Source organism: Choloepus didactylus, chromosome 10, assembly GCF_015220235.1.
Source record: "Choloepus didactylus isolate mChoDid1 chromosome 10, mChoDid1.pri, whole genome shotgun sequence".
Lineage (NCBI taxonomy): Eukaryota > Metazoa > Chordata > Mammalia > Pilosa > Megalonychidae > Choloepus > Choloepus didactylus.
In genome coordinates, this window is record NC_051316.1 from 106,774,982 (window position 1) to 106,801,130 (window position 26,149).

Here is a 26,149-nt window from a genome sequence, read left to right on the forward strand (position 1 = left end):
GTCATCCGCCCTGGCAGGCAGGACGTGTGAATGCAGGCAAGAGAACGCTGGGCAGGCGTGGGAGAAGCCCTGCTCTGGAGGAGGTCCCGGCTCACGCATTTCAGCAACAGCTTACTGGAAACCACTGGTTGGACAATCTCCACACTTCCTCAAGCTCCTCCTCCTCATCTGCTTAAATGTTCAAAAAACAATGAAAAAATTTGCTTTCTCCTCTTTTGTGTGTTTATTCTATTGCTTCTTAGAAACAAGAAAGCTAGTTTTAGCATCGGCTTTCTCCACCCTTCAAGATGCTGCCTTATCCTTTGCCAGTAACAGAACAATGAATAAGCTTTCTTGTCTGCCAAGCATACCCTTCGGGGCCAGGCAAGGAATGTAAACCTTGCTCTAGCATCTGTTACTAACTGCGGGACCTTAAATAAATGACTTTACCTCTTTGAGTCTCAGATTCTCTGTCTGAGAAATGGACGTACTAATAACGTCACCAAATCGGTAGACTTATAAAAAGTATTGGGCATATTTGAGGTATTCATTACATAGTAGTTATTATCAGCAGTGATAGTAGGGCTACTAGTAGTATCTGCTACTACCAGGACTAGCATAAGTGAGAGCGGCTCTACTGGGGGCAGAAACCAGATTGGGTTTTGTTCACCATTGTATCACCAGACTGGTATGGTTCCCAACGCAGGGTGTGCCCTAAATTAACACTTGATAAAATATCAATGCATAAATGGTGATTCAGAATAACTTCATTAATGTTATTTCCCTCTTGCTTCTTGTTTCACCCCGGATTCTAATAGTACTGCATGATATTCAAGGGGGCTACATTAAAACTGAGGTGTGGGGAGATTAAAGACCCAACTATTACTTAAGGATAGTAATAGGCCCGCCACGAAAGGAAATGTCAATAGCTAGTTAACATTTGAAAAGAAATGCTCACTCAAAGAAACACAATGAGCACACCAATGAAAAGTCATGTTTTATCCATCAGAGGGGCACAGATAAAATACTTTTGTTGCATCAAATAGCAGTGACCATGTGGAATAGCGAGTCCTGGCACATACTGCTGGTGGTGTGTAAGCTAGTTCACCCTCTCAGAACGCCATCCGGTCAAATCCATTAAAATCAAAGAGGCCCATGGCTTATGACCAGCAATTTTCATTTGTCAAAACCGATCCTAGAAAAATGCTTTCATGTGTCCACAAGGAGGCTTGCACCAAGGACCTCACTGCAGCATTTTTGGTAATAGACAAATTTGTGAAATAACCTGAACATCTGTCATCTAAAAAGCCTGCAGCACATTCATACCAAATATTATGTAGCAATCAAAAAGAATGAAGTAAATTTAAGAGCTAAAGTGGATAGATTCCCCCAAATGACTAATTTTCCCCCTCAAATTTCTACATTTGATCTGTGCTTGAGCATGAATTTCTGCTATGAAGTATAGTATATTGGTTCATTCACTCATTCATTCATTTATCCATTAACCAAATGTTTACTGAGCATCCACTTGGGTTCAAGCATCTGCACTGTGGCAGACTTCTTTAGTTGATCAACTCCTGCTCATCCTTCAGGTCTCAGCTCAGATGTCACTTCCTCCAGGAAGCCTTCCCTAATCACCTGAAGCTGGGTTACATACCCTTCCAATGGATGTTTTACCACAGCTCCCTGTACTCCTCCCGTCATAGCACTTTTCATGATGTAGGGCACTCATCTGATTCCTTTTCTGTTTCCCCCTTCAGCCTGTGGTCCCATGAGGCCAGGGATCATATCTACATCATGCATGGCTGTATTCCTAGTTTTAGCACAGTGCAGGGCACAGAATAAATAATAGTGTTCAAAGAAAAAGCAAATACTAGATTTTCACTGTTTGGTTGATGAATGAATTAACAAATGAACACACACAAGAACACAGAATGAATGGACTGGGTGAGATACAGAAAGAGCCAAGAAAAGAAATGGGCAAAAATTTCTTTTCAAAAAAAGAAAAAAAAAAAAAAAAAAAAGAGGAAGTAGTGCCTGAGCTTGAGAATCATAAAAACAACATGTAAGAGTCATCAGTGCCTTTGACCTTGATTTGGGTTAAGCTTTCTAAATACTCTGAGGCTTAATATGGCATCACATGTCAATCTTATGGCCAAGATCTGGAAGTAAGAGATCCATTTTCTGGGATGTCCCACTTTGTGCTGCTGCTGCTGATTCATTCTTTTCTCTTTCATTCAACAAGGATTCATGGAGCCACTATTCTGTGTCATAAGAACCAGGTGAACAAAAAAAAAAAAAAAAAAAAAAACAAAACGAAGCAAACAAAAAACCAGAAACAAAAACACTAGCACAGTTAAATAGAATACAATCCAAACAGTGATTAACAGGGATCATGTTATAAGACAACTATTTTCCAAATAATCTGGAACTCCAGTGAGGGCAGCTCAGCCGTCTTCATTATGAGTCAACTGGTCTCAGTTCAAACGTCATCTCATTAAAGAGGCCTTCCCTGACCACCTATCTAAAATCACACCAAATCCTGCACATCTGTGATATTATGCAATTATTTGTTCATTTGTTTCTTATTTGTCTCCCTACAACTATAATGTAAGAGTCAATGAGAGCAAGAGCTTTTTCTGCTCTGTTCATGATCATATTCCTGGTGCTTGGAAAATGGTTGGGTTTATGGTGGGGATCAACAAGTGATTGCTGACCAAGAAAAATGATGAATGAACTAATGTTTGTGAGCTGACTGATGCTCAGTGCTGAGCATTCTGAGTCCAGAAGAAGAGATCTGGGGATTTGTTTTGTAAAAACCAGACTCAGAACCACAAGATTTTCCACCCCAATCAGATGAACATATCCTTTCCTTAGGTTCCTTCATTTCTCCCAAGTATTATATTGAGAATGCCAAGGAGATGAGGTAACATAGATAGGGGCTGTGTTGGCAGTTTAACAGATCGGAATGTGAGAGAAGAATCAACAGATTAATGAATTGGGATATACAAATAAGCCAGTTGGGATGATGACTTCTAAGATTGCTTCTAGTTTAAATCAAAGATCCTGACAAGAGAGAGGCACAAAGAAAGTAGGTAAAAAAACATATTTTGTTAATATGAATGAATAAGAGAACCAGTTTTGGAGCTGATAGACCTACTTACAAACCCCAGCTCTGCCACTTGATGGCTATGTAAGCTCTGCAATTGATGTCCCCTGTATTAGTTTCAGGTCCTTGTCTCTAATCTGGGGACAAGACCACCTACCTTGTGGGACTGTGGTGAAGATTAAATCAAATGAGATTATCAACCTAAAGCCCTTAGCAAGTGCTTAACACACAGTAGGTGCTTGGTAAAATATAGATTTCCCATATCTCTTCACCTGGGAATTTCCCATCGTTCACTCAAGATCCATTCAAAAATTACTTGAGTGTCTTTTTTGTGCTTGGAATTGTTCTACATGCTTGGAATGAATCAGTGAACAAACAGGCAAAAAATCCAGTCCTTTGTGTATTTATATTCTAGTTCTAAGCTTAGACCTTAATTCTTCCAACTTTGGGTTAGAAGCCTCTGATACTGTCTCTATTTCTCCCAGCAGACCATTATTATACTGCAATGACACGGCTCACTTTTCTATCCCCTTTCCCTTTCTTTGTGAACACCATGAAGACAGACTCCATGCCTATCACGTTCTCCTCTGTATCATCATTTCTAAAGACTATTTGTTGGATGGAATGATGGGATGGATGGATGGATAGATGGATAGATGAACAGGAGAGTGGTATTCACTGTTACTGATTCGCTTTATGCCTTGCTTTCTCTAAGCAAACACTATGATTTAGCTTAGCTTTGTCCAGAGTCTTTTCTTATCAGAGAAATTTGGATTCCACGCAGGCCCAAGGAACACAGTGCTCAGTGCAGAAGCACTTGACAGCCAAGTTGAGAATCAGAAGCTTCCCTGCACTTTCTTTCCAGCCAGATGCTTACAGAACTGATTGTGTAATACGTTTTGCTGGACCCAACAGTGAGTCCTACAGCTGATTGTGGGTTATAGCCTGTGAGTGGTAATCTCTGTCTTCTCACTTGACCAAACTAGATACAATTCTCAGGTCTAAAATTCTGCCTTTGTATGACTGCAGTAGGAGGCACTGGGATACAGTGGTTAGGAAAGTAGAATTTGGAATCAGACTTGTGTTTTAAACCTGGCCCTGCCACTACTAGCTGTATGGGGTTGCTCAAGTCCTTTCTCAGAGATTCAGTTTCCTCACCTGCCTCATAAAGTTTTTGTGAGAATAAAACAGCATAAGTGTTTGTAAGGCAATTAAAGCAGACTAAATACCTAGAAAATATTATTGATGGTTGTTATTATTATCCAGAAACTTCATGTTTTACTCAGATATCCAGAACCAGTGGGTATTGGTTCTTATATATAAAACTTCTGAATTCCTTTTACAAAAAAAAAAGTGAATGAGTCACCTGTCACCTAAGAACAATGTCTATCTGCAAAGGAGAGCTGAACATGATGGAGAAACAGAGGACCAAATAGTTGATGCAGTGAGTCTTTTAACACCACATGGTGAATTAAGAGCAGAGTTGGACTTGGACCCTTTCCCTCTGACAGTGTCAGTTCTTGTTCATTGGAGGGGGTTCCACTTAAGGGAGAAGTTCCACATTTCTTCCTTGTCCTGGCCAAAAGTAATCAGTCTACTAGAAGCTTCTATGGGTAATCACAGAAGCCTCTCCCTTCGTCAATGTCATACCTTGGGAAACCATCTCCAGTGTAGATAACAGAAAGAATAAATATTTTTGTTAAGAGAAAAAAATGAAGACAAAGGTCAAAGGGAATCATGTAATGGGTTGAGTCAGGGAAGAAAAAGAAAGCATTTTTCCTCTCTTTCTCCAAAACAGTCTTTATATAGAACTTGTATAAGAGCCAATTTATTTGATATGGAAAAAATGTGAGAGAGGCAAAATACACACACACACATACACACACACACACACACACACACACAAAGAGGTATTTGTGGTGGAGTTTGAAACTTAAATTAGCAAGAGATAAAGGAGTTGAAATGCTAGCTTTACTCGGAATGATGTGTTTTACTTTTTTCAGAGTCTCAAGTACATCCAGGTGAGGAAGCCCAGTCCACTGCAGGTCTCTAATAAACTCCTTGGGACTCAAAGGAGCCCAAGAAGAGAGACAATCAATGCCTCAAACTAGCCATATGCCTGGCACATAGTAGGACTAAATATATATTTGGTGAATGAAAGAATAAATGATGTAGAAGAGTGCGGACCTGAGTAGTGGTGGATTTGGAAGCAAATTGGCAAATGGTAAAGATCCCCCAAACCAAACTATGAATATCTTCAGGAAGGGGACCAGGTCTGAGTCAGTCCCATAATTCCCAGCTCCCATTACAAACTCTGACATATAGAATCTTCTTGATATGGATTTGTAAATTGAATTAGTAGTTATATGAGTGAAAGGGATCTTGGAGATTCCTGGCCCAAGAAACAATTTAGAACAATGGCTATTAAACAGTAACCAGCATCAGAATCACCTGTACCATGAGTTTCTGATTTAGTGGGCTGGGTGGGGGCTGAAAACTTGCAGTTCTAACAAGTTCCCAGGTGATGCTGAGGCTGACTCTGTTCTGGGGACTGCACTTCGGGAAACTGGTTTAGTGCCATGGTTCTCAAACTTGGCTGCACATTTAATCTGGGAAGATGGTAAAAGTCCTGATAGTCAGGTCTTATCCATACCAATTAAATAAAAACGGGGTGGGAGGTTGGGGAGTGGGAGAGGAGATGCAAGTGAGCCTCAGGCAATTTTTAAACGTCCCCAGTGTTTGCCATGGGCAACCAAGTTTGAGTACCACTGATCTAGTGCAACCTTCTTCTTGTAAGGTTGTGGCACTGAGGACCAGAGAGAAGTGACTTGCCTAAGATTGTAGAGCAAGTTAGTGACTTAGCTGAGAATAGAATTCAGGCTGCTTTTACTTCTTAAGTTTAATTTCCACCATTCCACACTTATCAACCCATGTCAGCAATCACAAGCTCATAACTCAAGGCAAAAAATGAAAATTTCATGTAAACTGAGTTTTTAAGACACCTACTATTTCTGTCCTCCTTTGTTTCATAAAGAAATTTTAAGCAGATGCATATATATAGAACTTTACCAGTCCAGACAAGTGAGGAGATGGAAGAGACAGAGTTATGGAATATTTTCAAGGCAAGGCAATCCTTTAAATTTTAAGTACATTCTCAAACACAAACCAAGTGCTCTCTTTGAGCTCTTAAACAGATGTTCTTCATCTCTGATTCAATGAATGGCAAGGGTTTGCTTGTGATGTGCACTTTAATTGCTAGCATGTAAAGGAAGTGCCGGTAAACTGTTTGAAAGTGGTTCTGTCTCTTAAAAAGATTAAAAGTTTCCTCCAGAATTTGGTTTCTATTAATGACTGGCTTAGTAAATATTTTCAAGTAGACAGAGCAGATACTGTGTCTTATTTCATCTTAGAACTAAAGAAAGAGTCACAAAAGACCCATAGAGACCACTGACTTTGACATCCTCATCATACAGAAGAGGAAAGTGAGTCTCAAAGACACTGACTGACTTCTCCATTAGTAAGTGGACTGGTGAGGACCAGAAACAAGACATCTGATTCCTGAGCCATTGTTCTTTCCAGTACTGAAATGCTCCCTATCAAAGACCCCTTGCAAATAGTAGGGGTTAGATAAATGTTTGGTGATTGCATAAACTCTTGGTACCCAAAGTAGGTGGCTAAGTCTTGTTAGATTAATACAGAAGTTGGAATCACATCTTTAAATGAACATTGGTTAAGTGCACTGGCTTTGGAGTCAGGACAGAATTCAAATCCTGATTTCACCATTTCCTAACTGTGATTTTGCACAAGTAATTTCCCGTCTCTAAGCTGTTGTTTCCTTCTCTGCAATGTAAGAATGACAACAGTGCTGAGTAAAAAGATGCAAGGAGCTTAGCCCATTGTTTGGCACCTGGCAAAGGCACTAATGATGTCATTAGAAGGTGGCCTCCCTTCGAAACAAAAATCCTGGGGATGTTTGGTGGAAGGGGTGATACAGAAATGGCTTGAGAAACTAATCTCCGGACAAGCATGATCTCACATAAAAGCATGGCGTAACCACAAACAAAAAGAATCATGGAGACCTAGAGGGGCAAGTGTTGTTAAGAAACAAATAGATCTGAACCTGTCTCTTGCCTCAGAAAATAAAGCAAAAGCACCATCACTGGTGATGTTCACCTTCCATCAAAATTCTCATGCAAATACCCAGGAGCATGTCCAATTCCCCTTCTCATTCACTGAGAAAGCAATCAGAATGCATGAATCTACTTCAGTTTACTGTAAAAAGAAAATCATTAGCAAACTTCAGTTCTTCCACTTTCATTAGTAAAATATGACTTTCTCATTGCCAATCTCATCCAACTTCCTTGATAATACTGCTGGGAAAACTAAGTTTCAGAGAATCAGTGAGGCTCAAAGTCACACCTCATAGCTGTCAACAAAATCCAGACCTTCTGGCCTCTTGTTCATTGCTCTTTCCACCATAACAGCTCTGCCTTGTTAAGACAATGCTATACCCAGTGCTGGGTTATGAATCTCTGTAGGTGAGTCTGGCTGTGATGAGCCTTGCCCTTCCATTCCAGGCCCCTCTGACACTCTTCACATCCCCCCATAGCCCACCCAATCAGCTCCCTACCCAGAGAAGGCACTTACCTGTCCAGGAATCTTCTATGGAGGTATAGGACAGAAGCTACATCCTCCTTGAGAGGAGGGTCCCGGATCACCTTATACTGCAGGGGTTTACACTCAAGACAAAGTGGGCTGTCTGCAATGGAGGTCAGCATGACTGCATCAATCTCCAGGTGCTCATCCAATGTGTAGATCTGGATGCCATATACCACCTCAATCACATTTCGGAGTTTGACGGTCAGTGGGATATCACAGAAGACGTTCTGGGGTCCCAGGGAGATATTCTTCCCACTGACAGTCAACAGTTTGATGTCATTGACAGCCCCACTAGAGTCCCAGTCAGTGGAGACAAAGGTCACCCAGATGGTTAGAGACTCAGGGACCAAAGGGTAACGGAATTCCAGTTCAAGGTAGCAGCCTTCTGGCTCGGGGCAGGCCGGAGGAACTGTGTGTGGGTTGACAGCTGAATTTGGGCTCCAGGTGCGGACACTGGACTTACATGGCTGCTCAACATCTGGGTGACCTGTGGGGAAGACACAAAGGAATGAGCTCTTAAGGAAAGACCTTCAGTCTGATTCTCAGTTTCTTGGAGCATTCAGCTGATCAGAACTTGGATGGAGGGGGAAAGGAAGAAGGAGATGTCTCAGTGTCTTGATGAATCTGCTGTATGCACAGCACCCAGCTCATCCTCACTCTGTTACCAACACAGATTTCAGATGAATCATCAGACATTTGGTCAAAACTACATTCAAGTAAGCATCTTGCTAGTGAGTCAATGCCCAAACTTTCCTTCTTTATCTCCTACTTGGAGGATATGCTACGTAGGATGCAAAGAAGGAAAGACACACATTGCTAAATACACACGGTGCCCAACGAACTTGTTTAATTCTGGCAAACACTTCACAGGTGAAGAAACTAAGGCTCAAAATTTGAAGTGAATTACCCAAGGTCCCACAGCTTACAGAGTAAAACTCAGCATTAGAACCCACTTCTGTCTCACTCTGAAATCTGCACTTTTATTCTCCATATTGGCTATGGGCCACTAAAATGAAGTAGAATCCATGTGGTATCACCTTTGGTAAAACCAACTTGGAATGACAGAGGACACAGCAAACCTCCAGCAAAGAGGAGGTGAGGACGGATAGCATCGGCCCCTTAGACTGAGGATTCTGGGAGGAGACTGTCTAGAACCATGAGCCACAGAGCTGGAAGCCAGCCCTGGAGCCATCTTATCTCTCCTCCTCCCCTTCCCCACATGAGGTCATTCCATACCGCTGAGCTGCTCTGTGCTCTGTCCGTTCTGACTCAGGAAGGGGAGAGTTGGATAAGGGGGCGGGGGGATTCTTCTACTTTTTCCCTAGGGAGACGATGCCTCATCCCCACTGATCTCAGCCTGCAGCGACTTCTGAATTTTTCTCCGCTGAGATCACCCATCTTAGACCCTCAGAGAGCTCTCCTTTGCACTGTTGAGAGATGTAATCAGGACTCAAGGTTGCAATTGGCTCTGGTGTGTTTAAGGGGGTCCGATGAGCGATACAGATCAGCTGGTGAGCGTAGGATAGAGGATCTCAAGTTTTCCTAATAACCACGTTCTGTTTTTACTTGAGCATCAGTGGTTGGGTGAGGGGTGGGGATACTGGACATTTGCAAAGCAAAAGGGAAAAGAAATATTTGTCTAAAAAGGCTTTGTGGTAATGTTACAGTGTAACAGGAAGTGCCACAGTATTAAAACTGGAAAGCCATATTGGCTAGAAAAGCTATTGCAGTGTAGGCTTTTAGCTCCCCCAGCCTCCTTGCCTCTGCCCAGCCATGAGAACAGAGAGAAGACACCAAGTGATGAGGAAGAAGAGAAGAGAAAAAGAAGAAGAAAGGGGGAACAGGGAGAATGCACAAAGACTTTTTAGGTATAATACATCAGAACAAGCAAAGGTGGAGATAACTGTCAAGATTCCCTCCATCTTTACTTGCAGCAACTGGTGGATAGAAGCAACGCTTAGTTTATTCATAAACATGAATAAGACTCTGCGTAGACTGAAGCTTTTCTTCTCATCTATTCTCCAATGCATTAAGTTCCTGACTCTCTTGACTTTGTGGTTTGTTGGCACACCTATATCATTTATCCATATAATAAACTTTTATAGAGGCCAGTACTTTACAGTATATACTACATATCCCTACCCATTATTTGGCTCATGATTATTACCAATATCCTGTAGGAGAGATGTAATTTTTGTCTCTTATTTTATAGTTCAGCTTCACTCAGTGTGATATAGCCTCTCCTTAATGCAATATCTGGTCCATAGAAAGTGAACATTGGATATCTGTTGAATGTTGCTACTGAATATTCAAATAAAGATGGTTGTATAACTTGCCCAATGTCACTTGGCTATGTCACATGTATGTAGGAACCATGACTTTTGGTTTCTGATCCACTAAGTTGAACCTGCACTAATACAGCAGTCAGTAGTCACATATTATTATTTAAATTAAAATGAACTGAAATCAAGTAAAATTAAGAATTCAGTTCTTCAGTCACACTAGCTACATTCCAAGTGCTCGAGAGCTACAGGTGGCCCCTCTATTGCATAGCACAGACATAGAACATTTCCATCATTGCAAAAAGTTCTGTAGGATAGCACTGCTCTAAAGAATGACATTTAACTGTGCCATGAGACCCAGCACACACACTGATTGCCTGGTCTCATCAATTTTGCCCCAGGATTTTAATTTTATTATTATTAATTAAAATTTTCTTTCAGAAAATAATTTGTGCTCTTGTAGCAAATTTGGAAAGCAAGAAGAGTGTAAATGAGCTGAGAAAACATTCTATTATCTTATAAACATAAAATTAATAATTCCATCTTTTCTCCTACTTTTTCTCAGTCTTTATTTCTATGTACTCTTTTGACCTTGGGTAGTTATTCTATAATTTATTTAACATCCTACAGCTAATCAACAAATGGACTGATTTAAAACCTGACATTGTAGCCAAGGGTTTAGAGTTTCTCTCTGTTAGTGTTACTTACAAAAAATGCCCTACTAAGTCCAAATCATTACTATGAGGACTATAGAAAAAATAAAATGAATGGCACATAGAGTCCAGTCTCACAGAGCTTGCCACATATGAGGGGTGATGAGACATATGTAAAAGCTGGTATCAAAAAATGCAGTGACCACTGGTGAGCTCCCACTATGGGGCAGACACTGGGGTAGGTACCGTATTTACCTCATACGAGGTAAATGTTTGTTTCCTCAACAAACATTCTCATCAGGTAGCTATCATTATCTCCATTTTAGAGATTAGGAAAATAAGAGTTAGAGCAGGGAAGTCACTTGCTCAACAACATCACTCAGTAAAGTGCAGAAAGTGATTGTGTCTCTTCTGTCAGGTCATGGTGTTTTAAAGGAAGTGCATATGAAGTCCTACTGGCATTAGAATAGGTAGAGATTCATTTCAACTTGAAGAATTAAAAAAAAAAATCATGGAGGAAGAAATGCCATCATGTGCCAAGGGTTTTTCATGTGTTAATTCATTTGATTCTCATAACGTGCTCATGGGGAAGGTAACTTACCATCCCCATTTTGTAGAGAGGGAAACTGAGATACAGGGAAGTAAAGGTAACTTGCCAAAGATCACAGAGACAATAAGCAGTGGGAAATTGAGGCCCAGAGAGAGTAGGCCACTGGCTAAGCTTACAAAGCTGGCTGGTATCATTCTGTATACTTGAGTTATATAATGCATAGATTCATTTTTCTCCTTACATGATAAGCTCTTTGAGGTAGTCTCATATCTTTTGCATATACTTAAACCTGTGCTCAGGTTAAGTATAGTGCTTGGCATGGTCAAGTATGTGAATGAATGAATGGAGATCTGATGCACCACATAATGCACCCTCCTATGAGAGCCAGGTCTTTTCTCTATCCCTCAAAGCTAATATTAGAGCTGGGACACTTCTAGGTTTACCTTGAAGAACTCGACACATTTCTTTCTTCCCTGCACCTCCCCACTTCTTTACGTCTGCTATTATGACTACTTTCCCTTCTACCTCTCTATGGTTCCACCATATCCAACGCTTCTACTGTCATGAATTCAGCTTCTATGACTTCTTTGCATACCATAATTACCTTTATTTTTGGCATTGGTTTGCAAACACCACTTTTAACGCTTTATTACTGCTTTCACTAATGGCACATCTAATAATGTCAGCCCTATCCTACTAATTCCACTACAAGTTCTACCTTTACCGCCATCCATGCGAGGAACACAGTCATGAAACTTCAAGGTATTGTCCCTGATCTCAAGTTTACAATCTAGTGGAGAAGTCAGGCAATTAACAGAACAAGTAAAACAGATCACGGTGCGTGATATGACAGGAGTGCAAAGAGGGTTGAGGGGCAGATCACGGGGACCGAGCCCGGTGAGAGCTGTTTACAGACACTTGCTCTTCCGTCTTAGGTAAACCTCTGCTGCTAGGTGGAAGCCAATGCAATTACCTCCACTTGACAGTTGAGGAAACCAGAGCAGGGAGAGTATCTTGCTTATGTGCCAGGGCTGGGGCAAGAACAAAGGTCTTGAATTCTGTTCCAGGGCTTTTCCCACATGACCCTTCTGCCAATAGATATCTGGACCACATGCCCACATTTAACTCCAGATTCCACAGAGCAAATAAATTGTACTCAGTGAATGAATATGAAAGAGTACAAAACATCAAGATCCTCCAAACCAGGTGGTGCCATGGTGTTGATGGTGATGGTAATGACACAGTATTTTCCAGAATGAGGGATAATTATCCATGCCAAATCATTCTCTCAGTTTAGCAAATAACTTGCTCTGGGATCATGGTCACAAGCTTTCCACTCTCACATGTAAAATTAAGAAGTGAGGTTACATGCCATCCAAGCATTTCAGAGTTGGTGTCTGCCTCCACTGAAGATGCTTGGACCTTCATCTGTGAAGGGCACTGGCTCCAGGACTCTGCACAAATACAGAAACTCTCTTTGGAAGTGGAATGACAGTCCCTTGAACCTTGCTGGGTTCTCCTATAAGGAAGCAATCAGAGACTGCTTGGCATACAAAATTCTTCAGCTCCTTCACCCGAGCTGGTTTGCCCTTCATTCTTGTGATCACACATTGTTTTAAATGGGATCCAAAGCAGGTTGGATAATTTTATGGCCACTAATGGCCTCTGGGATGGTGAGATTGGACTGATCAGGTTCTATACTTGATGTCATGCCAGGGTCTGCTGCCTGATGGTGGGGGCCAGGTGAGCATTCCACCCCCTCCATGAGCCTCCTCCTGGAACTGGCAAAGGATGGAGCAATAGTTCTCCCTTCCCTGGGGGAACTGATAGTCAGTGGTGAGAATCCACTCAAGAGCAAAGATGACAAATCGGTTTGGCTCTTCTGTCCTCTCTGGTTTCTTGTTAATCAACAAAGGGCCTAAATGCTTTCCAAAGTCTGGTCATTATACTCAAGCCAGTAAACAAGAGTAGAAATCTTAGAAAAACTCATGTTTTTATGGTTATCAGAAGCAAACTTTAGATATAAAAAAGAGCCCCAAGGGTAGTCACATTCAACCCTTCACTAAAGCAGCAGTCCCTTTAACATTAGCATATTTCACAAATTGAGCATCCTTTATGCCCCAAACACTGTGCCAAGTATGATACATTAATCAACAAAGGGCCTAAATGCTTTCCAAAGTCTGGTCATTATACTCAAGCCAGTAAACAAGAGTAGAAATCTTAGAAAAACTCATGTTTTTATGGTTATCAGAAGCAAACTTTAGATATAAAAAAGAGCCCCAAGGGTAGTCACATTCAACCCTTCACTAAAGCAGCAGTCCCTTTAACATTAGCATATTTCACAAATTGAGCATCCTTTATGCCCCAGACACTGTGCCAAGTATGATACATGCCTCAGTTCTTCTCCACCTGGCAATAAGTCTATGACACAGGTCTTATGAAACTTATTTTACAGAAGAGGAAACTGAGACCCAGATGGCTATATAATTCCCTAGTGGGGAGTAGAATATTGTGTGATATTGTTGGTCTAGGCAGTGTGCCAGGCTTTGAAGCAATGAAAGTTGGGTTAAAATATCAGCTACACCACTTCTCAGTGGTGACATCTACCGTAATGATACCTACTCACAGGGTTGCTATGAAAATCAAAGGGGATGAAATAGATGCTCACAAGTATATTAGCTCTGTTCTAAAAGAGTAAGGAGGGATTAATGAGGAAAAACCTAAGAGGATGAGACCTTCCAAGCAAAGAGAAGAGTCTGGGCAACAGACTCATGGTAAGAGAGAAGGGGAGTTAAGATGATTATAGTTTTCAGTGCAACAGAACAGTAAGTATTGAATGAGACTAGTAAATTAAGCAGCACCCTGAACACAAAAGGTGTTGCATGTCACATCAAGGAAAGGGAACTTTATATTGAGAAAAATGGGGAGCTACTGAGTGATTTTAAGCAAGTGACATAAGATTTGTCTTTTAGAAAAATCACTCTTTAAAGAACAGATAACTACCCATCCATCCATTCACCATCCATCCATTCATTCACTCATTTGAAAAATAATTATTGAGTGTTTAATCTGTATCCAGGGCTGGCACTGTCCCTGGATATACCATGGGGGAATAGGGCAGACATGGTATTTGCCCTCATGGAGCTGCTAGTCTAGTGAGACCAGTCAGGAGACTGATGTACTAATGTGAACAACAGATGATGGCCACCTGGATAAAGGAGCATCAGAGGAGACTGGGACAGGTCAGAGGTTCTACACAGGCAAAACGGACACAGCTGGGAGACTGATGGGACATATGACGGTGAAGCAGCAAGAGGGGCTGAGAAAAAGAAAGAGAAGATGGAAGAAAGAAAGGCAGGGAGGCAGGGAGGGAAGAAAGGGGAAGAGGAGGGAGGGAAAAATGAGAAGAAGCGTGATGGTCCTGTTACTTCATTATTAATAAATATCATTTTGTACATATGGTGACTGAGTAAAAAGTTACACGTTTATATAATGTGTCAACTAGAAATAAGACCACTTATGTGTTTAGAAATATCTGTATACATACCTACGCTGATCTAAATTTACATTTATAAAGATCTATACAGATACTATTATATAGCTATGTGGATACACAATGCAGCTGTTGACATAAACATAGAAACTTGGTGCCAAGTTTTTTTCCAGACGAATACTTCAGCACACCTGAAACATTCTCGGCAGAAAAATGGGGAAACTCATGCACAAATAAGAAAAAATGAAAACAGCTAGTGCCATGTGTCAATCTCTAATGGAAATCCCAACACTTGGAATGCATTATCTGCTTGCATAAGTGATCTCAGTGGGGGTTGAGTCAGTCATACCCAGTTGTCTAATTCCTGGACCTCAGGGTAACATGAATCAGGAAATATTCATCTATAAAACAATTTTTGATCAAGAGATAGGAAAACAAGGTTTCTTTAGAGCTTGACCACTTTCTGAGGCTAAAGGCAAGAATTGCTGAGGCTGTGTTTACCTTCTTTGAGACAAAATTAATGGAACATAGTAGATGCTCAATAAATATTTGTCAAATGAATCTTCTATCTTGTTAATATGGATACAAAAAAAGAAGTTACTGCTCCAAGGGATATTAGAGCTGGAAAGAACATCATAGTTCAATTATTTGTTCCGTGGATGAGGTACCGGTTCTGAAGAAACTCAGTGACGCACTCAACAGAGCAAGTTGGTGGCAGGGCTGGGATCAAGGTTCAGTCTTCCTCATCCCCTCCAGTGCCTTTTCCCCAACACCACAGATGTGTCTGGCATCGTTCATGGATTTGGGAGTTTTTGTGTTAGTTTGGGAAGTCCAAAAACTTAAACACGCAAAGATAAATAGGAAGAAAATGAGTTGAGAAATAAATTGCAGAGTTTGGCTCATGGAAAAGTTTATTTCTTCAAGGATATTAAAAGGGTCTGAGCCAAATGGATCACAGAGACTGTATTAGGATGGACTAAAAAAAGAACAGTGTCTTTTCTTGGCCTGGGTGTACAAAATTTACATAACCTGAAGGAAAACCCAGGGATGCTGGGTTTCCTGGGAGGCCAGAGTCAGCTCTGAGAACCAGGGGGCTCAGCACTTCCAGTTGAACTCAGTTGTACATACATGCTATTAAGAGGGTCAGGGACAAAAACAGGAACAGACACAAATGATTGGTAGTTGTGTCAGATGGGATTATAGGGACATGTCTGGAAGTTATTTCATTCCAACAAGATGATTTAGCCAAGATGATTTTAGCCAAGGGAGCATCCTTCTGATCTATCGCCCCAATATTTCCCAACTCCACTCCCTTCCCTCCATTCTCACTGCCACTCATCTCATCCAGACCACAACCATGGCCCACCTGTATTCCAGGTCTCTTCCCTCCAGCACCCACCTACCCTAAGCTCTTCTTCACAGGGCAGTCTGAGCAATCTTAATAAAATGCAGATCTTACCATATACCATACCCCTACCAAGGCATGTTAGTGATTCCTCACTGTCTGCAGTTTAAATCCAAACCCATCCTGATCTGGCCATTCCCATCTCACCAGTCCCTACCTGTTCTTCATGCTCTAAATCCATTTAAACCCTTAAAACATTATTGAGGAGCTTTTCTTTATATGGATCATATCTACGATAGTTACAATGCTGTAAATTAAAACTGAGAAAACTTGTAAAACGTAAGAACACACAGCATGTTCTCCATTAGCCATCAGAATGATGATGGCATTGCATGTCAGATACTCTCTGGAAATCTCCACTGTACTCTCAGGAAAGCAAGGGAGTGAAATAAGGTAAAGGAGGTCTTAGTATTATTGTGAAAATAGTTCTGACTTCATGGACACTCTGAAAAGGTCTACAGATCTACAGAAAACTGCTGCTCTAAACATATCCAACTTTTGCACATCCTCAAATGCGCCTTGTTTGCTGGTGTTGTGATAATTCCTGGGAAGCCTGAGTCTCCAGTTCTGGGTGAGATGCTTTCTTGGTTCCCCACACCCTGTATACCTGCTGGCCTACGCATCATCACACTGAATGGTAACTGCTTGTTGACTTCACCTTACTATTAGACAATTAGCTCTGCTTTGCCCATGTGTCCAACACAGTGTCTGGCACACATTTCCTATGGTGGTCAGGTCATAGATAAGATGGGTTCAGTCTATGGAATTCAGCAAAGTGTGGTCAGGTGGAAGAGCCACACCTCCTTCTGTGAAAACCCAAAAGGGAGAGAGTTGGGTAGAAACATCACAGGAAGAACTTTCTAATAAATGGAGCTAAAGGAGGGAGGCCAAGAAAATATTCAAGCCGGTGCTAGGGGAGCCTCAGTGAGGGACTGCGCAGAGGGGATTCCTACACTGGGTGGGAACTGGGGCTAGATGACCCCTGGCATCCCTTCCAAACTGACAGACTGGGATTGTGTGTGGCTGAACTGAGGCTTTCTCCCAGATATCCTTCTGGCTTTACATTCCAGATGGATCTGTTTAGAGTTCTTGAGTTCAACTCTCATTTTTATTTTAAGCTACTTTAGAAGATAACAAAGTACAGTAACGTCATCTTTCTCCTTCAATTTCTTCTCTGATCCTTCTCCCTTGCTTTATTCTATCTCTGGATTTCAAGCTGCTTTCTAAATATATAGAGGATAAAAGAGAAGTTTCTCACTGAACCTTAAGGAAGAATCAGATCCGGCTCCCCAAGATTAACAGGTGTAATGGTATCCCCACCCAGGGCATGAGCTGACCTTCCCAAGAGCAAGACGGACTGGGCTGAGAGGGGGCTTCTACCTGGAGGTCTTGGAGGGCCAGAAAGGGTGAGATGGAAGACTGAGAAGAAAGGATCTTGTGTCTACACTAGCCTCACTTCAGGGACTAGGTCTGAGCCTTATAGAAAGAGGGATTAGAGAAGGAAACCGAGTGGGGGGGATGTTCCAAGAGATTCCTTAAAGTCCCAGCAACATTGCCTCCTGGCCAGGTGACAAAATGCAACAAAGCATTAGGCAAAAGGTGTTCTCTAAATGTCTACAGGAAACAGAGTGGATCTGGCAGTGAGGGTTATGGAAAGGAAGCGAGCGCAGAGATCCTAAGCCCCTTGGGAGGCCTGGGAGACAGGCCCCTGAGCAGGGAAGGGTGTGGACGTGGGAGTTGCTCATCACTGTGACAATAGTGAGGTGCTTCTCTCAGATATCTTGCAGGTAAATGGAGGTTACAAAGGAGGGCATATAGAAGAAAGTAAGAGAAATGGTGTTGACACAGGGGAAAATGCTCTGGGTATTCTAAGAAATAACTGAAGAAGACATGAACACTACTGATGCCTTGAAGCCCAATGTGAACTGATGCAAACGGGACCTCATTTGTACCCACAGGCTATCAAGGACTGGAGCAATGATTCATAAACACACACACACCATGTCTTCATTAGCTGTGTGGCCTTGGGCACTTACGGTATACAGGAGAGATAATTGAAAGTCTTAAAATTCCATAAACATAGAAAGATTTGTCCTGTGTATACCAGATCTATAAGTGAGCCTCCAGGCTAGCTTACCTTCTGCTTCCCGAGGACTCCAGTGTCCTGATGGGCCACAGGGCATGGGGGAGGAGGCATTGAAGACATACTGTACCAGGATTCTCCCTTCCAGACAAAGGTCACATGCTGATCCCAATTCTCTAGGAGGCCAAGGAAAGAAAAAATGCACCGACTTAGGAACAGTTGACTGAGTCACTGACTCAACTCGGCTTGATCAGCAGGGCAGAGGACACAATGACTCTGTTGCCTCTCTCCTCCCTACACATGCCCAAACAACCGTAAGTGAAACTCCTGCCCCTTGTCCAGCAAAGATCTTGTTTAGGCCTAAAGGGCTTCTATTCTGATGGTGAATGCAATTCCCTAATTTCAAATGGAGCAACAGGCCAAAGATGTACCACCTGCAATACTCAATTTCATGAGGCATGAAAATCTCCACTGAGAATTTGCTATATAACTGGGGGAAAACCTCTTGTCCTATTTGGTCCTCAAACTTCACGCTTTTAGCAATTTTTATCAGGTACCTACCATGTACCAGGCATCATCTTGTATCCTAGGCATTAAATATGAAGAAGTCATGTCCCTTCATCTGAAAAATGTGTAGGCTGGACTAGATGATGCCTAAGGAAACTTCCAGCCCTGACATTCTGGGTCACTCCTAGATTTAACAACAGCAGATTCTTTACCATGCCATCGAATTCATTTTAGCAGCATTCCAAGGGACAAGCCAATCCCTCAATGGGGTCAGGCCCAGAAATGGAATATTGTGGTGCTTCCCCTACCATCGTATGTATCTGGATTCAATCTCTCTGTGGCCACAGCAGCCTCTGGGATCATACTTGTTCTCCAGACTTGGCATCTGCTTAGGAGGCAGCTACAGGGAGGAGAGAAGGATGAGTCCTCCCCTCCTATACTATTGTGAACTCAAAACTGCAAATGGGATCCACCTCTGCAGAGGGGATGGAAACTGGATCTGGGGAAGAAGTCAAGAAAAGTCCCAGCCCAACCCATTATTTCTCAAAACGTAATGGCCTGGCCAAGACCTTTCTCATCATACCAAGAAGAATCTCTACTGTGTAGCTACCTGAAAGGCCACACTGGAGGATCCAAATCTCAAGCCTTAGAGTTTTCTCTTTGCAGGGAAGCTCTCTATGCCCCTGGGCTCACAAGGAAGAGCATGCTTGTGAGCATTACGGTGGGCTGGTGTTCGCCATTCCTACTCTACACAGCTGCCAGGGAGATGATTCCCAAACCCAAATCCAAACAGCTCATGTCCCTGCTGATTTCCTTTGGTGACTCCAATCCCTCACACTCTGTGATATCATTCAAGACCCCTTTCAACATGTTTCTCTCATCATTCTAACCTCATTTCTCACCACTTCCAGCTCACCCTAAGTGCTATGCTCTTTCTTCTCCCTGAACCTCTCTCTGAACAAACATGTTCTTCTTTTTGCTTATAATGCCCTTTCCTCCATTTTTTTTCACCTGGACAATATTCTTCATCCTTCAAGGATGACCTCGGATATCATTCCCTCTGTGAATACTTTTCTGTATACAGGTGATTTTTTTCTTCATGGAGTGTGAGATCCTTGAGGGCAAGGTCCATGTCTTATGATCCCCTTTTCCCTCAGTGTCCAACACATAGCTTACTACATAGTGATGCTCAACATATATTGTCGAATGAATGGATGAATGAATGAATGAATGAGTGCATACCGATCACTCAGGCACAATCCTAATATTCATGACTAACCTAGTCCAGACCTTCAAATTACAGATTTTGCAGCCTTATCATGGTAAACGTGAACCCATAGGTAGGTAGAAAATTTGCAAGCACACTAATGTGCAGTGATAGGAGAGTGATTAAATAGGCTAGGGTTAATCTGCTCAATGGAATGGTAAGCAGCTATTATAATAATAATTATAAAGATGATGCAGTCGCATGGAAAATGTGCAAGTGATAATATTAAATGAATAAGTCATCTTCAAAACAGAATCTATAGTATTATCTAAATGCTGTTCAAATAACCTTATGAAACAACGTGTTATTGGCAGTTATTTCTAGGTAGTAGAATATAGGATGATTTCCCCCCATATATTTATTTTTCCCAGTTTTAAAAATTTTCTACAAGTTACTTTTAGACTAGCAATAATAATACTTATACAAATACACTTGTAGGCAGGGAAGGAGGGGTGGAGAGGGAGATTTGCTCAATACCACTAGCTGGGGGCTAGTAATCACAACGATCATAGTCAATGTATAGCATATCCAAGTCACATGACTGGCTTTAGGATAACTATTAGATTACAAATGACCTAGGATGGACTGACCTTAATGGCCATTGAGTTTCCTATTTCCATTAGATATTCTGTTTGTTTAATACATGTAAAGTTACCAGTACTTCACGGCATTTTTTATACATGCTAGGTTCTCAATAAACACTTTAGTGAGGGCATACACTCTTTCCATCTTGTTCTTTCATTGATTCACATATTCATTCATTGTTTCACTTAATCATTGAACAGATAAGTCACTGAAGAGCCTCTGGGTGCCAGCCCTGTATGAGTGCTAGACCTTGACCATACAGGGATGAACAAGTGAGATATGGTCTGCCCTCTTGGAGTCAGCAGTCCAGTGAAGGCAATAATTGATGAACAAATAGGTAAGAAGATATAAAATCACAGATTGTGATAAGTTCTAGAAGAAAAGTAAAAGGACAATGCAGGAGAGAATAAAGGATTAGGCTAATTAAGAGTGGAGGAGTTGGGGGCAAGATGGCGGCATAGAGAGGAGTGGAAGCTAAGTAGTTCCCCTGGAACAACTACAAAAAACCAGAAACAACTAGTAAATAACCCAGAATAACTGCAGGGGGACAAACGAGACCATCCATTCATCATACACCAACCTGAATTGGGAGGAATGCCCGAGAACACAGCATAAAATCTGTAAGTAAAACCTGCGGAACCAGGTCAGGAGACCCCCTCCCCGATAGCCCGAGCTGCAAAGCCTCGTGGTGCCAGAGAGAAGCTCTCTCCCAGCAAGCGAATATAGCTCAGCTGAGCTCCAACTGGGGTTTTAAGTAGCGAGTGTGAACTGCTCACTACAGGTACGCAGCCCCAAAAAACAGACAGAGGCTTTGGGTGACGACTGACCTGGGAGAGCCGGAGGGTCGCCTTGGACTGGGTCTGAAGGGGACTATCTGTTTCTTTTTTGGCTCAGTGGAGAAAGCCCCAGTCATTTTCAGTTTCCAGGGCTGTGACTCTGGGAAGGGTGGAGACACCACAAGCAGAGAGTGAGACCACTGAAATGCTAATGACCTCCACCTGAGGGGTCTGTCTTCTCTAGGAGGAAAGGGGTGGGGCCCTTTCCATTCAGAACCAGACCCCAGAGCCTGGGGGAACACGGCCATAACTCCTCACACCAGTCAAGAATTATAGGCTAACAGGCGTCACCTGCTGGGCAGAAAAGCACAGTGACCCGAGGCATCAAAGGGTGGAGCAATTTTCTAAGACACACCCTCAGGGAAACCAGATACTGAATATTTCTTCCCTCTGGGACCTGAGCCTGTTCTGGTCTGGGAAAACCTGATTTGGATAAACAAGGAAACCATGCCTAGACAACAGAAAATTACAACCTACACTAAGAAAAACAAAATTATGGCCCAGTCAAAGGAACAAACGTACACTTCAACTGAGATACAGGAATTTAAGCAACTAATGCTAAATCAATTCAAAAAGTTTAGAGAACATATTGCAAAAGAGATAGAGGCTGTAAAGGAAGCACTGGACATGTATGTGGCAGAAATCAAAAGTTCAAAAAACCTACTAGTAGAATCTATGGAAATGACAGGCACAACACAAGAGATGAAAGACACAATGGAAACATACAACAGCAGATCTCAAGAGGCAGAAGAAAACACTCAGGAACTGGAGAACAAAACACCTGAAAGCCTACACGCAAAGGAGCAGATGGAGAAAAGAATTAAAAAGCATGAGCAACGTCTCTGGGAACTCAAAGATGAAACAAAGTACAATAATGCACGTATCATTGGTGTCCCAGAAGGAGAAGAGAAGGGAAAGGGGGCAGAAGCAATAATAGAGGAAATAATTAATGAAAATTTCCCATCTCTTATGAAAGACATAAAAGTACAGATCCAAGAAGCGCAGCGTACTCCAAACAGAAGAGATATGAATAGGCCTACGCCAAGACACTTAATAATCAGATTATCAAATGTCAAAGACAAAGAGAGAATCCTGAAAGCAGCAAGAGAAAAGCGATCCGTTACATACAAAGGCAGCTTAATAAGACTATGTGTGGATCTCTCAGCAGAAACCATGGAGACAAGAAGGAAGTGGTGTGATATATTTAAGATACTGAAAGAGAAAAACCACCAACCAAGAATCCTGTATCCAGCAAAGCTGTCCTTCAAATATCAGGGAGGGCTCAAAATATTTTCTGACAAACAGACAATGAGAGACTATGTGAACAAGTATACAGGAAATACTAAAGGGAGCACTACAGGGTGATAGAAGACAGGAGTGTGTGGTTTGGAACACAGTTTGGGAGATGGTAGCACAACAATGTAAGTACACTGAACAAAGGTAACTATGAATACGGTTGAGAGAGGAAGATGGGGAGCATGTGAGACACCACAAGAAAGGAGGAAAGATAACCACTGGGACTGTGTAACTTGGTGAAATCTAGAGTATTCAACAATTGTGATAAAATGTACAAATATGTTCTTTTACGAGGGAGAAGAAGCAAATGTCAACCTTGCAAGGTGTTAAAAATGGAGAGGATTGGGGGAGGGATGCAATCAGCATAAACTAGAGACTGTAACTAATAGAATCATTGTATTATGCTTCCTTTAATGTAACAAAGGTGATAAACCAAGGTGAATGCAGATAAGAGGGGGGAATAGGGGAGGCATGTTAGACACTTGACATTGGTGGTATTGTCTGATTCTTTATTCTACTTTGATTTAAGGTTATTTTTCCTTTTGCTGCTTCCTAGCTGTCATTTTTTTGTTTCCTCTTTCTTTTGCCTCTCTACCTTCTTTGACTTTCCCTCCTGCCTTGTGGAAGAAATGTAGATGCTCTTGCTTAGTACGAGCAGAGTGTTCAATTAGGATGAACTTAAATGTTTGGAAATGAACAGGGGTGTTGGTAGCAAGATGTGAGAATAACTAACAGCGCCGAATGGTGTGTGAATGAGGTGGAAAGGGGAAGCTCAGAGTCATATATGTCACCAGAAGGAAAGTTGGAGGTCAAAAGATGGGAATGTATAAAACTGAATCCTATGGTGGACAATGTCCATGATCAACTGTACAAATACTAGAAATCCCTTCCATGAACCAGAACAAATGTATGACAATACAATTAGAAGTTAATAATAGAGGGGCATATAGGGAAGAACTATATACCTATTACAAACTATATACTACAGTTAGTAGTATTTCAACATTTTTTCATAAACAGTAACAAACGTACTATATCAATACTAGGAGTCAACAATTGAGGGGGGTTGGTTAGGGATAGGGGAGGTTTAGAGTTTCCTTTTCTTTTTTTCTTTTTTCATCTTTCACTTTATTTCTTGTCTGGAGCAATGAAAAGTTTCTAAAAATTGAACAAAAATTAAGTGTGATGGATGTACAGCTGTATGAGGGTACCCAGGGGCAAGTGATTGTACACTTTGGATCTTTGGATAATTGTATGGTATCTGAACAATCTCAATAAAAATGAAAAAAAAAAAAAAAAAAAGAGTGGAGGAGTTGTGGAAAGCCTTAGTGAGAGTATGCCATTTACAGTGAGACTTACAGGATGGCACAAAGAATGGACAGAAAGAATTTAAAGTACAGTCTCCAGGTACACAAAGGGTCAAAGAAGGGAAAAAGGCTTGGTCTACAGGAGTCTTGAAAGAAGTCTGAGTGGCAGGAGGCACAAATGAAGGAAAGAGTAGTAAGGGAGGCAAGTGGATAGGTGGGCTAGGAATAGCTCATGGAGGGTTCTGTAGACCACATTTAGATTTATCTAAAGGCAATGGGAAACCACTGGAGGGTTGTAAAGTATGCAGTGACATGACCTGATTCACATTTTTAAAGGTCAATCTGGATGCTGAAAAAAGAGTGGATTATGGAGGGAGGTGCAAAAGTAAAAGCAGAAACAAGTACAAAACAATGGCATGATGCTGGATCCAGTGGGTGGTGTTCCCGCTTTACAGATTAGGAAATTGAGGTTCCCAAGTGCAAAGTAATCACTCCAAGGTCAAAGCTCAGAATGTCAGCATGTGCCTTAACAAAATCAGGTTATGTATCTGCACACACAAGGAAGATGCACACGCGTGAAAAATTAAATCACAGAAGCATGGGATGCCAACACAGGAAGAGATTACCTTTCTTACCCATGTTCCACAAGAGAGTCAAAACTTAAAATCCTAAGACTGTGCTGTCCAACATGGTAGCTCCCAGCCACATGTGGCTCTTTAAACTTGAATTCATTAAAATTAGACAAAAATTCAGTTCCTCTGTCACAGTAGTCACATGTAAAGTGCTCCATTGTCATAGGTGCCTAGTGGCTCCTGTATTGGACAGTGCAGATATGAAACATTTCCATGATTGCAGAAAGTTCTACTGGACAGCACTGCTCTAAGACATCCACTGTATACAGTGAATTAACTTCTCTCCTCTGTGTCTAGAATGGTATTAGTTATGCACCATCCTTGGGAGAATTGAGAAAATAGTCTCTTGGATCATTTTCTGTGTTCTGAGATTTGGAAGAGAAAGATTAGTTGAGAAAGACTAGAACCTCACTTGGTTTACAGATCAGAAAACTGAGGCCAAAGTGGCAAAGGAAACGGATGAGGTCACAAAACCGCAGATCCAGGTCTCCTGATTCCCAGTCCAGTGTCTTTCCAGTATACTGTATCTAATTGTTCAGATAACTGAAACCATCCAGTCAACACATGTTTGCAAGACAGAAAAAAATAAAGGAGCTAGAAAAACCAGGGGTGGCCTTGAATTATTTACTCAGTTGCCTGTGTGTGAGGACACAGGCTGTGGGAGGATTCGGATATGTTTTTTTAAGGAAAACCCCTCACATTCTCTTAGGCCACAGATGTGAGGAACAGCAGGAGAATACAAGGATGGCCAGGGGTGGGAGGTTGGCATTGATGGATGTAGTGGAAAACACCAGAGGTTTTGCAGGGAAAGAATTTCCAAGTGGCTAAACAGCCCTGGAAAACCTTGCATAAAATGGGAACCGATATTTCTTGAACAAAGAGTGTTTGACAGGCATGGTGCATATCACAGATGTCATTTTGTTGAGCTTCCTACAAAAGCCAGGTGAAGTGGACACAGTTAGCACTTTTCTATGGAAGAAGTCTCAGAGGATCGGACTGGAGAGACAGCTTGCCCAAGATTTCATTCACTTACTGAGAATGGTGCGGCTGAGAACTGAACACAGACAACCTGACATCAAAGCTTGTACACTTTGTACTAAGCCAATTTGCATGAGTATAAATGTCATGTGTATGGGAATAATAATATACATAAAATGCAGTTCCATTTCTTTATGACAATTTATTGAACTTGTGGACCAACTTCCTTTAGCCATAGACTGTAGCCTACATAGCTGTTAACCCTAATTAAATGTGTTTCTAAAATGTCAGTTTTCATTTAATATAGAATAACTCCGTTATGAAATCTTAGACTGAACAGAATAGCTATTGTATGAGCCTCGAGTACCAACTGACTATAGGTTATTAAAAACATATTGATTGAGGCTGAGGGCACTATGTAATAGAGACATATCTCATTACAACACAACAATTAACCCTCCAATAGGTTTCCAACAATCAGATGGTATTTATTTAATGGACAATAACTGCTTTATGAAATACAAATTG

At 41.6% G+C, this 26,149-nt stretch overlaps 1 protein-coding gene across 1 annotated transcript in view; it reads right to left on the reverse strand.

The window, feature by feature from the left end:
- The window catches only part of PAPPA (pappalysin 1), a 244,209-nt gene that overhangs the window by 149,868 nt on the left and 68,192 nt on the right, over positions 1–26,149 (reverse strand). Inside the window, exons 6-7 of the mRNA XM_037798016.1 lie at positions 18,268–18,389; positions 7,736–8,234 (exon numbers count right to left, since the gene is read on the reverse strand). Of these exons, the coding sequence (XP_037653944.1) occupies positions 7,736–8,234; positions 18,268–18,389 (621 nt within the window). The remainder of the gene's footprint in view (positions 1–7,735; positions 8,235–18,267; positions 18,390–26,149) is intronic.